Source organism: Mesitornis unicolor, unplaced genomic scaffold, assembly GCF_000695765.1.
Source record: "Mesitornis unicolor isolate BGI_N332 unplaced genomic scaffold, ASM69576v1 scaffold16051, whole genome shotgun sequence".
NCBI lineage: Eukaryota > Metazoa > Chordata > Aves > Mesitornithiformes > Mesitornithidae > Mesitornis > Mesitornis unicolor.
The window spans coordinates 1-17,186 of NW_010164665.1; the positions used below are offsets into that span (position 1 = coordinate 1).

A 17,186-nucleotide genomic window follows, 5' to 3' on the forward strand; every position below is an offset into this window, starting at 1 on the left:
TGGCCATATCAAACCTCATCCCATTGGTCTCGAGTGTGGCTTAGAAGTGGCTTTCCACAGATCAGGCTCCCGCAGGCCCAAGTGAAACCTTCCTAAATGGTCTATAAAAACCAAAACAATTGTCTTTTTCACACAACCACTGGCAAATTCGCACGCTTGTAAAGCCATCTTCCTTTACAAATCCAAGCACAAATAGCCTGCGTATCTTTGGGATACATCTTTTCCCCTGACCTAATTGTGGTGGGACTGCAGCAGCTCAGATGACACGTTTTGTTGCATTTTTTTTCGACTGCAGCTAATCACAGCTGTGTCACACACTTGTAACTGCAACGGGTAAACAAACATCACACAAAACAGCTTGCACAAGAGGGATGCGTATGCCTCGCAGACAGCTTCCTCACGTGTTTTTGCCTAAGCCTCTTAGAGCATCAGTAACCCTCTGAACATTTAATGATCATCCTAATTTAAAGAACTGGGACTCTTCAGATGCGAACAGGATTTGCTTTTGCAAACAGTTACTAACCAAATGCTGCTGTACCCCTTCTTTCACAGTTCAAATAAAAGAGTTCAGTACATTATGTTTACGTCTCCTGTAAAAAAAACAGTCTTGGGGGAGTGAAGAACTTTTCAGAATAACTGCTATTTATTGTGACTCCATGTCCTCAAACAAGCGTCTGACATCCCTGCTTTAGGAACACAGATGATCCTCAAGCAAATTCCACGCAAATCTCACTACCAGTAAAGAAACTAAGTAACAAAATCCAACACGGTCTAAAAAAAGCAGTCTGATTATCAAGCATTGTAGTGGCTGTATTCCATATCATTACTTACAAGGGAAGGGAACAAAAATATCTGGTATAATTCTCACAGGGTCTCTCCTCCACGCAAAACCCAACAGAACAAAACAAAAAAACCCCGTTTTTAATACAGATCTGCATAGGGATCCAATTTTCAGCTCAGCTTCTCTCTGAAAACTGATCCTCTCTTCAGTACTGACAGCTTCTGCTCAGGAATAGAAAGTAAAACAAAGGTGAACTGATTTCAGAGATAAGAATGAACAGCTCATACAAGGAAAGAAATTAAGGAATTCACAGTGTTGGGCTAGAAAGGATGTGAATACAGATCCAAGATTCTGCTTGGGTTTTTGTTGGTTTTCTTTTTAAGTAATATTCAACCATGCTCCAAGACCGATTACAACAATCATAATGTGAGAGAAGAAAGGATTTACGTTTTCTTTAACACATATGACTCCATCACCTTAAAATCTGCAATGCAGCAGTAAGTCAGCTCTACTGCTACTTGTTTATGGACAGTACTTTTAGCCTGTATAAAATACTCAAAAAACCTAAAAAACCAAAACCCCAACCAACCACAAACTTAAGAGCAACCTCCCCTGCTGTTTCTTATCAAGAGGACAGTCCAGTATTTAAATAAAAGTATGTACCACCGTGTAATGTTATCCCACGAAGTGGAGACTGAGAACCCTTGTAGATGTCCAGAATCTGCAGGATAGGATCTCCTGCAGAAAGCTGGAGATCAGCATCAGTTCAGACAAGAATTGCAGTCTCCCTCCTGTCCTTACCTCCTCCTGTGTCCCACCTGGGAATGGACACAGGAGCTCTCTTTTCTTCCTTTACACCACCTTCTTAGCTTATTCAGGTAATCTCTTCCTTCTCTTTTGCTCAGCTCCTTCACCTTCTTCCTTTCCTCCCACCAATTCTCTTTCTTCAACTTGAACAGTTAAGAAAACCAACTGGAGGGCCTCTGCAGAGGGCTTGCAATGCACTACAGAGCAGAGCCAAGTGGATGCTGTTAGAGACCATGCTCTGCTCAGTACAGAGCTGCTCCTGCGCTGTGGCTGTTCTGGTATGGCACAGGAATTAGCAGTTACTTGTGAGGAACTTGCCGCTGCATCACTTGCCACTGTAGCAGCAGGTTTGCAGGACTGGGTAGAATTCACAGAAGATGGGCAACCCTGCTATGCTGTCCTGGATTTCTTGTCATCTTCTGGAGGGATCACAAAGGAAAAACTTGGCAGCTTGCTCTTCTAGAGAAAGCCCAAAGCAAAGCTCAGACAAAACCCATAGATGGACAAACTTTATTTACAAACACACAAACTTCAGAATTAGCATGCTGAAAAGCACCAGGACCACAGGCCCCAAAACCAGACCACCATCTCTTTGACAAGTATTATGAGGACAGCTGCTGCAAATGTCATGAATGCTACTCTCCTCCTCTTTGAAGGGAGAACACACCTGAATATGAACACTCTGTGGCAAGTTCTGCATGATCTTGTATTCTCCAGCACTAGACAAGCTGCTGTCTGCACTGAAGTTTTCCTGTGAAGTGTCCAGAGCTCTGGCCCAGCACAGCACTGCTTTATCTTAACAGTTCTCAGCTACCAGATTCAATGATCATCAGGAATACAAACCTTCCTGGCAGTGAAGCTGACGCTATCTCCTCCAGACGGGAGAAGTGCTTTACAAGGGACATGTAAATGGTGGGGAGTGGAAAAAACCAGATCCCATCTTCCTCTCAATTACGACACCTCAACGCCAACAGCCTCAATATCCTATGCTAAAATAACATTTTCTTTTGCTTTTCTACTTCTCCTTCCCATTACCAAGCCAAAGGTGCATTCCTATGGGGGAGTTCTCCTATCTATTTCCTGTCCAATCACGAAACTGCATGGTACAGTGGGGCTGTACTGCCTCCCACCCTCCCGTAATAGTTGATGTTCTCTGAAGTGAATTCTAGTATTTAAAAGCTGTAACCACCTCTGGTTAAACTGATCAGCTTACATCACTGACTAGGTCAGTTTTTCTTTGCCTCTTTTTCTGCAAGAGGCCAGGAAACTTGGATGTGATATGGCTCTAGGTCTTCTGCAGTGACATAGTCTGGAGCATTGCCCATCAGGTCCCGTCCTCTGAAGGATTTAGGAAAAGCAATGACATCTCGGATACTTGGAGCGTCAACGATGAGAGAGATCAATCTGTCAAGTCCTAGAAGCAGAAAACAAATCAGTGCACTTAAGTTACTGCGTCTGATTCAGAGGAATCAGAAAGATGGAGTAGATAATATTACTAACATTGAAGAATAAAACTGAAACAAGTAAGGGGAAAAATTAATCTCAACAAGTAACAGACTTGCCTGAAGAGCAGAAATGTCTAGCAAAATAAAGCTTTTCAATATTACAGGAAGTTTTGCAACACACCAAGGATTCTGCTTAACTGCTCACAGCTCTTGATCAGCCAGTTCTGAAGGATTACAACAACTACGAGGAATTAAAAAAGAACAAGAGCCCCTGGGTGACTGGATGGAGGGGAGTCACACTAGATCACAGGTCAAAATGCTACCGTTGTTTTTTATAGGGTTTTTTGTTCGTTTTGCTGGGGGGGGTTGTTTGTTTTTATAAAACAAACTTGCAGGGCTCTATTAAAAATCCTGATATTATCTGAATTAGTGAGCAAAACAGGAAAGGAAGAAGGGAAGTGAGACTGAAGCAGAGGGCAAGGCTGTGGCAGCGACCCAAGGCATGAAACACCAAGTACCAAGCTGCCCCAGGCCTTCAAGCAGGCAGTACAGGGATCCTGTCCTGGCTGCACAGGAACGAGAATAAAGATGACTTATTCTTAATGAATATGCCATTTGTAGAAGAGCACATAAGGATCATCCCTAGAGCCACCAACCATGTGATTTGGTCCTTGCAGAAGAGCTAAACCACACTATGACACACTGGGAAAGAACACCAAAACATTCTGCACTTGGTGACAAGACATCTGTTTCCTTCCATAAAGCAGCTACAGAGATGGAAGCAGTGTAAGCCTGCCCAGCGTTACCACCTTGGTGTGCCAAAGAGCAACACCAGAAGTCCTCTCTGTGAGGAGACGACAAGACTTTTGCTAACAAACATAATAACACTTGTTCCTGGGAACTATTATAAAAAAAACAACAAAACCAAAACAAACCAAGTGACAAGACACCTGCATCCTGGAGAGCTAGAGAGCACTCACCCAAAGCAATTCCTCCATGAGGTGGAGCTCCAAACTCCAAAGCCTCAAGCAGATGGGAAAGCACCTCAGAATCCTCCTGCAAAATCACATAACAAGTGTCAGTGGGTAAACAACGCAGATGAAGGTATGATGAAGTCATCCATCACTCAAGGCTAGGAATTGTGTTTCTCTGAGAAGCACGCAAGTGTTCCTTTCAGAATTTGAAGTGGCTGTTGAAATTAAGGAGTCACTTAAATCTCCAAGAGGATGTTAGCGTAGGCGTTACCTTCAGCACCTTCTCCAGCACAAAACGCTGCTGTTCTGCACTATGAATTCTGATGGAGCCACCTCCAACTTCACTGCCATTCAGCACAAGGTCATAGTGCTGGCTACGGACCTGCAGAAAGAAATGAACAAGCACCTTGGCAAGGCTGGGGCACAGCTACATTTAACACTAATGTGCACAGAACCAGCAAAGGCCCCAGGAATGAAGCCATGACATACTACAACACTGCTCAGTGGTACCTTGCAGTTCAGGTACCAATCCTATCAGAAGCACAGACTGCTGCTAGAGGTGGGAACAGTACAAATCCTTTTGTTAAGTTGATCAAAACCCAAAGCAACATGGGATGGGTCAGAATATAAGACTCCTCTGCTTAACTGTTTCCTGTAAGCCCCTTTTGTGCAGGCAACACGTGGCCAGCAGGATGACCATGAGCCAGCACTGTGCCCTTGTGGCCAAGAAGGCCAATGGCATCCTGGGGTGTATCAGGAGGGGGGTGGTTGTAGGGCAGAGAGGTTCTCCCTTCTTTCCCCCTCTACTCTGCCCTGGTGAGACCGCATCTGGAATATTGTGTCCAGTTCTGGGCCCCTCCGTTCAAGAAGGACAGGAACTGCTGGAGAGAGTCCAGCATAGGGCTACAAAGATGATGGAGGGAGTGGAGCATCTCCCTTACGAGGAGCGGCTGAGGGAGCTGGGGCTCTTTAGTTTGCAGAAGAGGAGACTGAGGGGAGACCTCATTCATGGTTATAAATATTTAAAGGGTGAGTGTCACGAGGATGGAGCCAGGCTCTTCTCGGTGACAAACAATGATAGGACAAGGGGTAACGGACACAAGCTGGAACACAGGAGGTTTCACTTCAATTTGAAAAGAAACTTCTCAGTGAGGGTGACAGAGCACTGGCCCAGGCTGCCCAGAGAGGTTGTGGAGTCTCCTTCTCTGCAGACATTCAAAACCCGCCTGGACGCCTTCCTGTGTAACCTCATCTGGGTGTTCCTACTCCAGCAGGGGGATTGGACTGGATGAGCTTCTGAGGTCCCTTCCAATCCCTAACGTTCCGTGATTTGCCACCCTAAGTAATCTGGAAGCCATTTCTTCCAAACAGATGTGTACAATATACAGTCAGCTCCTTGAAACACCTCTTTTTACAGTAAAAACAGATGCTACTTGCCCAGTTTTCCAGGACACATGGCTGAAAAAGAGCCAGCATAGCAGGCATGAAGTTAGTTACCTTTGTGGGATCAGAATAGAGAAGGCTGGTATCTGAAGGATGAGGGGCAGTGAAGGGGTGATGAGCAGATTCGAGTTCAGTGGAATTCTCTTCCTTTGGGAGGAAAAGTGGAAAATCCACCACCCACAGAAAGTGAAAAGCTGTAGGATCACGGAGCACCAGTCCAGCTGCCTCAAGGAGATCAGCGCTCTCCAATCGGAGGCTTCCTAACGCAGAGCACTGCAACAGAAAAGGGAGAGAATGAGACAGGGCAATTTTAGTGACAGGGAAGACACTCAAACACTGACCAGGGAAAGGGTGTCTCATAAAGGTAGTATCAGAAACAGCATCAGTTGTAATGCACTGTTGCTGTAAACACTTTTGCCTTGTCTCCCAAGAGATATCACTTTCCTGCGGAGGCAGCAGCAGCTCCAGGGTTTGACAAAGAAAGGCAAGCAAGGAGTTGGAAAGGTCCTTTTTGGCCAGATGTCCCATCCTCACAGATTTCTCCTAGACTAACCTCAAGCTCTACACAAATATGGATTAACTGGGGGAACAGGGAAGATCCACACCTCGCAGACAGCAAAATGAAGGCACAGAAAGAGAATATGACAGAATTTTGGCTCTTAAGCAAAGCATGACACCTCAGCATAAACCAATGGTTGGAAGGCAACACTCCTGGCAAGAATACAGAGAAGGGTAGGGACAGAATCTCCCAACACTGCTGTTAATAAGCAGCTGTGCTTCACTCTCATCTGCTTATGGGGAACAAAATTACCCACTTGACCTTGTTCTCCATCTCTGTTTGACCCTTTAAAACTTAAGGTGAGAGAAAAGGAGGCACTGATCTTTTCCTGTTTTATATTCCAGCCTTCATTTCAGTTAGGAGCTCTTCCCAGAATCTGACTGAGGGAAATAAAAGCAATAGGTACATTTCATGCATTATTTGCTGTTCCTATAGCTTTAGCTCTAGAGAAACACAGAATTGGAGTATGACCTCTTAATAAGAATTAGACTAAAGTCAGATAACATCAAAGCCATCATCAGCAACACTCAATTCCCACAGACACCCGAGAAGTGCTTCCTACCACTTGCTTGTGTTCACCAGCTGCCAGCAGTACCACATCATCCACCTGCATGTTCAGCACTTGGATAAGCTCTGACTGTTGCTTCTCACCAAGAAACTTTGTAAGCAGAGACTTCAAGCTTCCATCAGGCCTGCAGATAATTTCCAGGATTTCCTAAAGAACAGAAGTATGTTCAGTCCAGTGCTGCCCTCTCTTGTCTCAAAGCAGCACACGCTCAGGCACTGACTCGGCTATTAAAAACTGCTCTTCCACCTTCCTCTGCCTGCAAGTGCCTTTACACACACTTTGTCATTCACCATTTCCAATGCCTCAGCAATGTTTGTCTCACCTGGTTAAACTGTGCTTTTGCAGACTCCTTTAATGACTCCAAATCTTTATTTTTAAGATATCTCTGTGGAAAAGAGCAAGAAAAGACACATTAAACATCAGTAAAATCTATAGAAAGATTGACCAGGATTCAAATCTACCAACTGAGCTGTTTCCAGACTTCTCAAGGTCTTTTGTTTCCAGTATAAGTTCTTATGAGGGCTGTGGAACAGAACAGGGCCCACAGCACTAGGCTGCAGATGGGCATCTTCTCCAAGGGCTTCTTTCAGGAAGAGGCCCTTCTAGGTTGCACATCTGGCTGCAGTTTTTCTGCCTGCTCACAAATCAGATGTAGCTGGTCAGCAGAGTCAGACCATGCCAGCTACCTGCCTCCAGCATGCAGGAACAGGGTTTTAACACCACACTGCTGATGGGGAAGGCAATGTAGGAACAGGAGAAAAAAAAAGAACTGTGCTGACTCTCTCATGAAAAGAAATTCCTTAAATGAGGACCTGCATCAAGATCTTGATTCTTATTTTTTCAGCTCCTAGAATGTTTAGAGAGGCTCAAGAGCCCACTTCTGTTTTGCACAAGCACACACCTTAGTGCCCTCTCGTGGGAAGCGAGTAACTTGTGTTTTGTGCCAAAATTAAAGGTATCCCAAGAGAAACCACGGTCAGAAGTCCTATTCCCCAAACAAAACTCAGTGTTACAGAGTATTATTTTTCCCTACCGCCCAAGCTGCAGAGATGACCACAGCCAGAATGAAATCTGCTTCCCTGCCAAAACGCATGGCTGTGTCAGTCTTCTACATCTGTGGTCAGCCTCGGATTTGGTCTGTGACATTCTCATGAGATATGAGTTGTGCCCACAAATCCAGCAAAAGCAAGCATGAGACAGGCTTGCAGTCACCTGACCTTTCTCTCACCAGTCCAGAACAGAGCTGTGCCATACCTGGCTGTTTCAACCTCTTGCCACAAGGCACAATTCATCACTGAGATGCACTTCAGAAGCCATCCTGGACAAAAGCAAGCTGATGTCCCAAGAGGCTTCCCTAACCTCAGGGGATCTTGCAGCTCTGTTTTTTCCACCCCTTCCTGAGAACAACACATTCTTCCCATCACCTGTCACCTGATCATCTCCATTCTCCTCTTCTAACACCACTCAGCCCAACCTGACATCAATCACAGCCACTCCCAGGTTCCCTGAAGGGCACTACTCCTCCAGTAATAGCAAGGAACATTTCCATACCAACAAAGGAATTAAAATTGGTATTTTATTTATTTTGCATGAATCATAAGCAGTACATAAAAGCATCACTTACCACTCCCTGAGGGATACAAATGGCTTTGACAGTGCCACGTGGGTAACTGAGTGCATTCTGCACAAACTGAATATCCGACCTCCGTAAAAAGTCACTGATATCCACTATCTGAGAAAGGACAGATCACAGGAAAAAGTAGCAGTGGTAAAAACATGAAGCAAAAATCCTGCACCTGTGTCTTAACACCTTCAACACCATTCCCTGGGACATCATTTCTTTGTGCAGTGAAATTAAAATCACTCACAAAGAATATATGGGACCAAGCTGGAATAACCATTAGGAAGCTGAACACTGCAGAAGCAGAAATGCAAGATAACCAGGAAAAGCCAAAATTGGGTTGGAGCCAGGAAAAAAACCAAGGTTGAGACGGTGACATGCCAGCACAGTGGAAAGCACTGCATGCTGGAGAAGAAAGCCTCAAAATTAATTCCTGAGAAAATGTAAGATGCTTTGTTGCTTTCAGCACTGTTTCTTTTAATACATTTGTCAATATTCTTAGTGCATACCTTGACACTCCTATTTCATATAAGAAGTGTATGCATACAGCTGCAGTGGGTAATCTCAGGCCATTAAGAGGCTGGAGAAGCCTGTCTCATGAAGTGTGCTCACCAGGAGTATGCTTTGGAGTGCAACAGACAACACCACTTATGGTATCTGTGGATGCCTTATGGGCTTCTGTTCTTAGGAAAGCAATGTATCTTAACTGTCTTAAAAACCTTTATAATAAAGTTTTCTAAAAACAGTCCCACAAACAAATAATCAAACGCTCTCTTCTCCAAGAGATGATTACCCGTACAAAGCAGCAATGATGGGATAGTCACCTTAGGTAAATTAAGCCTTAAGAACCTCAGCTAATCTCACATAACATGATTTAAACAAAGACTACTCCTAAAACATTAACAGAAAGGAAAACCTGCAAGTTTTTGATGGGCAAATCCTCACCTTCATCCCAAACCGAGTGTCTGGTTTATCAGTTCCATAGTCAGCCAGTGCCGCCTCATAGGTCATGGAAGGAAAAGGAGTCATAATGGAGCCTCTTTCCTCAGGCCAGGAATATTGCAGGAGGCCCTCTATCAGCCTCTGGATCCCAGCTTGATCTACAAATGACATTTCTATATCTATCTTAAGACAGAAAACAAGAGAGGAGGTTCCACATTAGGCCTTTGCACTGCTACTTGCAGAAGCTTTTGACTATAAAGCCAGCATAAAAAGAAACAGTAACATTAAATCATAGCATGGCTCCATCAGACTGAGGATGCACTTACGATCTCCCTACAGCCTGGTGACTCAGGCAACAATCTCCTTGGAGAACTGAATGAGGTAATGACGACAAAGACAGAGGGAGAAACCTTGAATGAACCAGCCTAACTCTGCTTGGGATCTCAAGGCTGAGGAATGGGATGCCTGACCCAGCAGAACAGGAGGAGATTGCATCATCAAGCACAGTCACTGCTGCAACACAGTTCCCACACGCACTGCACCTGGGACTGTGCAGTCAGCCAGGGACATGTGCATGTCCCATACTAACTTCAAAGGGCTGTGTCTGGGAAGCACACAGCAAGCAACATTGTACCCCTCCAAGCAGCGCAGGAGCCAGCAGAAACTAAGCTTGCAGAAGGGAAAACAGCTACAAGCTGTGTGGGGTGAGGAAGAGGGTGAAAGGCAGCGTGAGCTGGTTACCTGAGTGAATTCAGGCTGCCTGTCAGGCCGTGAACCTTCATCTCTGTAGCAGCGAGCGACCTGAAAGTACCTGTAATAGGACTTACACTTGGATAGCAATTTAAAGTACCCTATATTAAACTGTAGCTATAAAACTGATCATAAAAAAGTCAGTTCCTTTTGCAGCAGATAATCACAGCCCTGGTTGTTCCCATCCCCCCAAAAGCATCACACTTTGAGTGGAAGCAACTGCATCAGCAGCTGTAACCACCTCCAGCCATATCCCCAGAGGCATGGGGAGGCTACCAGGTGAGCTGTGTCCCAACAGCGGCATACACAACCCTTCTCTCACCTTCTGCTCCAAACCTGGCCTCTACTAAGGGCCATGCAAAACCCATTCATAATCTAAAACCTCACAGATCAAAGTAAGGAAACCCTGGATGGGACACGCAGAAAGCAGGAGGTCAAGAAACTCTTACCTGTCCAGACCTCCAACCATGAGGAGCTGCTTGAACTGCTGAGGACTCTGCGGCAGAGAGTAGAACTTGCCCGCTTCCCTCGAGGGCACAAGGAATTCTTTTGCTCCCTAGCATCAGAAAGAAGAGCTTACAGTTCAGCAAATAAGCAGCCTGGATTCCTGATAGAGAGCACTGAATAGATGTGCAAGAGGAAAAGACCTATTTCCCCCATTACAAAATCCAACTTGTGAGGAAATGGCTGTTTGTACACTACACTTAAAGAAAACAACAACAAAACAAACAAACAACAAAAAACCACTCCCTCCCAAAAAAAAAAACCCACAAAAAACAAACACCACCACCCCAAAAAAAACCCCTGTTAACCAACTTTGTCCAAAACATCCCAAAGGATGATTCTCCATCTCCTGCTCTGAGAGGCTAATGCATAACAACACACCATCCAAGACAGAAGCTTAAATGCAAGAACTCCATGTGTTGGCTGCTTCAACAATTCCTGGGCTACAGCTCTCTCGTCTGTGATTATTTAAGGGAAAAAAGGGGAACAAACTCAGAAATTGAAGTGCCACTGCAGTAACCTACTAGTTTAGATAAATTCTGGGGAAACAGTGCTTTAGAGGAAGTTTTTTGGGTTTATAATCTAGCTGTTACAGGATAGGACTTACACTCAACGTGCACTCTACAAGACAGCAGCTTTTTTCATTTGAAGGTTCAAGTTAAAGACAGATGATGTCACCTCTCCCCTTTCACTCCCTCTACTTTTAAAATGATCCACGTATCGTATCAGAAGTTTCCACATGAGCCGTTACTTAGTGAGGGCAGAGGGGCAAGTGTAACACAAAACATAACCTGTGCAATTCAAGGAGGCTTAAATGCACCACTAACGGAATACATACCCCTGGGGTTCTCTTGAAGAGCGTTGGAGTTTCTACGTCCACAAACCCTGAAGAAGAAACACATGCTTCAGACATAGAAAATGCTGAGAGCGCGGAGACTTAGTATGACAGAGTAGGCTAGAGTAGGGTTAGTCAGCAAAATAGGTCAACTAGCACATCATGTAGCCTCTCCAAACTCTACAGATTTTGCTGCTTCTATGAATAAGCTGTATAACGGCAGACTTAAAGGCTCTGAGCTACACTGATGTCATGCCAGAGGACTCTATATAGGCTGAAAACCTGTTAATTTTCTATCCACTTTGAACTAGGCTTTGCTTTTCCAAAAAGGACTGCCTGATTTTAAGATAATCCTAAGTCCTATAAGAAATCAGTCTCTTTGACATGCCTCAAGTTAGCTGACCAAAAAAGGGAAACTACCTGCAAAAAGCCTTTACTGACTGCACGTAGCTCATTTGAAACAACTGGTTTGTAGCATGCTAAGAGATTTCAATACACTGTGCAAGCAGACACGTCCTTACTAAGTGGGACCAGTTGGAAGTAGCAAGTTGAATGGAAATCTCTGCCACCAATAGGAAACAGAAGAAGGAAGGGTTAAAATGTTGTTTGCTGCACACTGTTCTTCAAGCACTTTTCTTACCATGGAGGTTACACAGATATTCCCGCATCCTCATCACTATCCGTGATCTCAGCCGCAGGTTGTACTGCAACTGGGAGCTACGCAAGTCCAAGTAGCGATACTGCATCCGCAGGGCCTCTGATTTCTGGAGATGAAATAATGAGGATTAAGAGACAAAATTCAAATTGCACACCCAATGAAGCTGCTCCTAAAACCACAGAACAAAAGGGAGAACCTATAAAAGAATGCTGCTCTATTGCCACAACCCACCCGTGATCCACAACCTACACAAACACCAGACACGGAGTGCTTCCATGCATGACAATTACTTAAAAAATAAAACCCCACAGAACGACATTTATTGTGGTAAGAGCTGCCTCAATAAAGCTCAGGATTTCAGCTCTCCTTATTCTCAGTCCACTGCAACAGACTGTAGCAGTCCTCGTGATTTTTAAGCAGAGTAGTATCATACAGAGATCTAAAGGAACAACTAAATGGTGACACATCCTTATTATAGACAGGAAAACTGAAGTAGTGCAGATGATGGGAACTGTCGAGGACCTGCAACATGGAAGGAACAGGAAATTCTCCCGATTCCAATATCTATGTATAAGTCATAGTTCCAATGACACAGAGAATATCTTCAGTTAACAGTGATACCACTCCTACACCATGGAGCCTGTACTAAAACTAACCTCTTATAAGACCATGTACTTCCAGAGGAAGAAAATCCTCTGGCTGGCAAGCTACTTGTCCAGATCAAACTAAGCACCCATGCGATAAAACACAGCAGTGCACTGGCAGGTTCTGTTTCACACTCTCAAAAAAAAGCTAGCATAGCCTGAATTTCTTTCAGTCTGACTTTTACCATCTGCTCTTAGTGATATTTGAAAACCCTGTGCACTGGAATCATTCAAGCCTTGTTTTCTGCTTCACTCTAATCAGAAATACATCCTCACAGCTAACGAGCAGCACCGTTATTTTAAATGCCATTCTTCCCAAAGAGAACCAAAGCTCTTGGATGTTTTGCCATCACCCTGGGCAAATCTTTAATTTATTGAAAAGTCACCACTTTCGTTAAAAACACCAAACAACCAAACAATCCACAGACACCTTGATAAAATCCTTGATTTCAAAAGGCAGCTTCTTGCAGGAGTTTAGGATCTCTACAGTCTCTGCCTTCACTTCAATATCCCCTGTTGGCATTTTCTGGGGAGAAAAGGCAGGAAAAAAAAAAACAGATTCAAAACTTAAGGGAAACAATTGAACAAAGGTATTTCACAGATGGCTGGGGAGGGGAAAGAAACCCATGTGGTATCTTCCTTGCCTCTGAGAACTTCTCTCAAGAACAGATTTCTCCTAGATTTCCCTTCTATTAAAAGAACACAAGTTACCTGACTAAAGATGGCATGTTCTTTCCCAGTAGCATACTGATCTCTACAAGAAATTATTTTCCTTTGCCTTCTCCTTGAAGGACGTGCTGAGCACAGATGAACAGTCAGGCACAGGCCTTTTAGGACACATGCATTTGGAGAAATCACTAGTTCCACTAGCTTCAATGAAAGTACACAGTACAGATTTTCGAGTGTATTGGCACACTATCAGTCCTTAATACAAGTCAAAAAAGGCAACTTGTGAGGAGTTTCTCAGAACACCCAGTTCTGAACACCAGTTCTCAGAACCAGTTCTCGTCGTAGATCCTTAGGGAGGACAGACAGCTTCCTCCACTTAGCACTGCGCCACATCCAAGTTTATTTGATCCTACAGAATTCTACTTACCAGGGGAAGGTACATACAGCCTACAGCAAACCAATAAATGATTGAAAGAAATAAAAGAATGGCTTGAAGCTTGCATTCCTTATGGACACCTCTACGTGGTCAGAGCAAAAAAGTTATGGTCGTAAATCCAGGTTATCTTTTTAAGCCTGCCAGAGATGGGATACGGACAAAACCGACAGTTTAATCTACGCCTGATTACAAAGAGAGCTGAGGAATGCATGACATCAACAAAATATTCAGCCTCTGTTTCCTATACAGTAAGAACAACAAAATCTATTCTGAGTGAGAAATAGGTCATCACATGCTGTGGAACTTGTGATGACAATACTTATCTTCAAGAAAAAGAAATTAAATCAACCACACTTTGAAGGCATGAAAAAGCTAGCCATTATCCTTTCAAAGGGCTGGAAAATACAATTTAATTTGTGGGTGTCTAATGTGCTTCAAGGTTCTCTTAAATTGTATGTCTAGCAATTATTTCACCTCACATCATCTGAGATTAGGCTGTCATACACCCAGAACCCATGGCAAGACTATGACACAAAACCCACCATAATCCTACTATCCAGTGCTCTTTTCCACTAGGAATAAAACCCCTGAGACACCCCAACATCCTCACCGGATTCTCCTGCCCTGGGGGCCGAGGGGATACAACTCCAGTCACTCGCACAACAGACTCCACTGGGGCAGCAGACAAGAGCTTCTTCACGTGGGAATGCGCCTGCAAGACGATGACAGCATCTCTCAGAAATCAAAGAACAGGACAAATGCACCACGCTCAAGGGCCTCATTTCACGACGACATTAGAATCTGGGATCCCTCCTCACAACCCAGAGGAAACAGCATTAATGGTTCTGTTGCAGTGTCAGATCAGGGCTCTCATAATGCTTAGATCTACTTGTAAGGCTGAGCACCCAGTCTGACCAAGCACCTCATTCTGCTCCTCATGTCTGCTGGACCCAAGCTACCAAAGGAAAAATAAGAATAATAGACATTCATGTTTTGGTAGCACTTACCTCATCCTGTGGAATAATGATCTGGGTCAGTCCCTGGAAATCCCTCAAAACCAGAAACAGGCCTTGCCTATTCATGAAGAACAAAGGTAAACCACATTTTTCAAGAGATCAGTAGTCTTCTGCTTTGTAAGCCAAAACTCATGGCAACTGGCTACTTCCTGCACCTCGTGACTAATCTCAAAGCACTTCCAAGGAATGGATGTACAGATACTTTTCCAAATAATCGGAACAATTTGTTTCAGAGTTTGCCCAGCCACAGACAAACAACGTGTAAATTAACCAGGAGAAGGAGGATTTTAATTCGAACATTAATCCACGCAGAACAGGGATTCTGAACACTGGCAACTTCCTGCTGGCAAACATTGCTCAGATGAACACATTTAGATGAGCAATTAAACTAAAGTTCACGTGGATACAAAAAAGAAAAATAAAATCCAGCCACAAAACAAGGAGAACATTGGTCCCACGAGAGGTTTCACATGAACAATCCGCACCCCTGGACCCAGAATCATAAATCTTGATCTCTTCAGCTGCAGCAGAGACAGCTACTATTGGATTTAATCCATCAAGAAGCTGTCAAATGGAACATGCTCCTGCTGTCTTTAAAAGAAAGATCACAAGGATCTCATTGCTCTGTTTCCTGGAACTCCACCCACAACTGTTCAAACATGAAATGCTCAGAACCTCCTAAAAAAAAACCCAAGAAGTCCCTGCAGACCATCAGTGCAGAAATTTGCTGGATAAAAACCAGCCTCTCTGAACTATAAAATGGATAAGGCAACTTTTGATAGAAATTAATTTTATCAAAGCCCTTGGGTCTATCTCAATTTTACAAGAACACACCCAGGATTAGAGTACTTGGGAGCATCACCCATGCTGTATGCAGACATGATTTTCACCCCATGTTTACAAAATGTGAAACTCCATGAGGAGTGACTACATCAAGCCACCTATAGCAAACCGGTGGAATTAACATTTCATCCTCTGCTTGCTACCTTTTCTTAATATTTCTTTTTTAAACAAAGCTTGCAGACTTTAAAATTGCACCATTAGATGCTGGGATTGAAAAGACAAACAACATCACTTGCTTAAAATTTAAGGACACTATATAGAAGAAATTATTTGCTCACAGCTGTTAAAGCTGCTACAGGTACGGTATTACTTGTTTTCTATCCTGTACAACGAAGGTAATAACATTTAACTGTTTTACAGTGTTGTAATAAAGACTGATTAATATTTGTATGAAGCTCTAAGATTCTAAATGCTGCTCTGGCTGCATTTAAATGATTCTCAACTGTTTTACTCAATTCAGAAGTGACCAATGCATGATATGAAAAGATAACCTGAAGTTAAAAGAGTATATGAATCCAGGCTTAGAGAACACATGGGATTTGACAAATAAGCATCTCCATTTTCATCTTGGTTTGCATTTACCTTTGATACTGAATCCATCCATACAGCGTGACTTTTTGTCCCACATGAGCAGAACGCAGCTCCCCACAGGTATTGGTCCGACTGACAAAGCTATTGAAGTCTTGAATAAAAATAAGAAGTTATTTTGTAGCTTTAGCAGACAAACAAGGCAAAACAGTTACGGAGTCCCCTCCCCGCCACCAACACCTACATAATTTAGACATACACAAAAAAATTACTCCATATATCCTTAATGCAACTGCTGTAAGACAACAGGACATACACAGGACACAAAATTATTCTAAGCAAGTTTTTCAGAGGAATTGTTTCTACGTCTTCGTCAAATTTTCATACAGAAATCTGAACACAGTCTTGCTGCAAAACTCAGGGGCAAGAGAAAGCTGCAGATCAGCCCTGAGGCAAGCTGGTAACTCCACATCCGAACAGAGAAAAACTGCAGAAAGGGGGCTTAACAATCCAAAACTGAAGTACAGACACCCACTGCATGAGTGTCAGCCAAACAGTTTTCTGCCTGCCACCAACAGTAAAAAGTGTGAACCACAACAGAAGACTTTCCACAGACCCATGCGATCCAGGGAAAACAGTTTCCCAAGCGTATCTTTAATTTCCTGTACAAACTACCCTGACACGGCTCCCGTGGAACAAAAACCAACCGGACCCCAAGGGAGGTGGTGGTGAGGATAAGACCACGGCCTCTTTCTCACCTGGAGCCACCGGTGCCGAGGCCGCCCGGTGCAGAGCCTGCCTGCAGCCCCGAGCCAGCCCTCCGATCAGGGGCAGCAGCCGGGAAAGGGCCATTTCACGGCCTGCACTTGAACAGGAAACAAGAGGGGACCATGACAAACCTGTGAGGCGGTAGAAATAAAGACAAGGGAGGGAAAGCGCCAGCCCCAGGGTCTCTGCTCCCCACCGGGGTCTCAGGCCTCAAGGGAGGCTTAGGACCCCAGCAAGGAGCAGAGCCCCTGTGGGCAGGGCCGAGAACGGCAACAGACCTCCCACCCACAGCAAGCAGGTCGCTCGCAGTAAGGCCCATACCCCTGAGCTCACCAAGGGAAGCTCTCCTTAAAGCAACCAGGCTACAAACCCTCACCCCACACATCCGCCACCTC

At 44.2% G+C, this 17,186-nt stretch overlaps 1 protein-coding gene across 1 annotated transcript; it reads right to left on the bottom strand.

The window, feature by feature from the left end:
• Positions 1 to 2,814: 2,814 nt before the first annotated feature.
• DARS2 (aspartyl-tRNA synthetase 2, mitochondrial) lies at positions 2,815 to 16,875 on the bottom strand. Its single transcript, XM_010194394.1, has 17 exons — positions 16,782 to 16,875; positions 16,078 to 16,177; positions 14,644 to 14,710; positions 14,247 to 14,348; positions 12,962 to 13,057; positions 11,870 to 11,993; positions 11,233 to 11,279; positions 10,340 to 10,446; positions 9,882 to 9,951; positions 9,144 to 9,323; positions 8,202 to 8,309; positions 6,900 to 6,962; positions 6,572 to 6,724; positions 5,505 to 5,723; positions 4,279 to 4,389; positions 4,014 to 4,089; positions 2,815 to 3,002 (listed from the first exon to the last, which is right to left on the bottom strand). The coding sequence occupies exons 1-17, from the start codon at positions 16,873 to 16,875 to the stop codon at positions 2,815 to 2,817; spliced, it is 1,905 nt and encodes a 634-aa protein (XP_010192696.1).
• Between the last annotated feature and the right edge of the window lie 311 nt (positions 16,876 to 17,186).

What these genes read in the sequence shown, in the direction of transcription:
- DARS2 (XM_010194394.1), bottom strand. Translation starts at nt 16,875, where the DNA reads ATGGCCCTTTCCCGGCTGCTGCCCCTGATCGGAGGGCTGGCTCGGGGC. An exon ending in CTCGGCACCGGTGGCTCCAG is followed by an intron (nt 16,178 to 16,781) that starts GTGAGAAAGAGG and finishes TTTTTATTCAAG; the next exon opens with ACTTCAATAGCTTTGTCAGT. An exon ending in TCATGGAGGAATTGCTTTGG is followed by an intron (nt 3,003 to 4,013) that starts GTGAGTGCTCTC and finishes TTCTGCTTCTAG; the next exon opens with GACTTGACAGATTGATCTCT.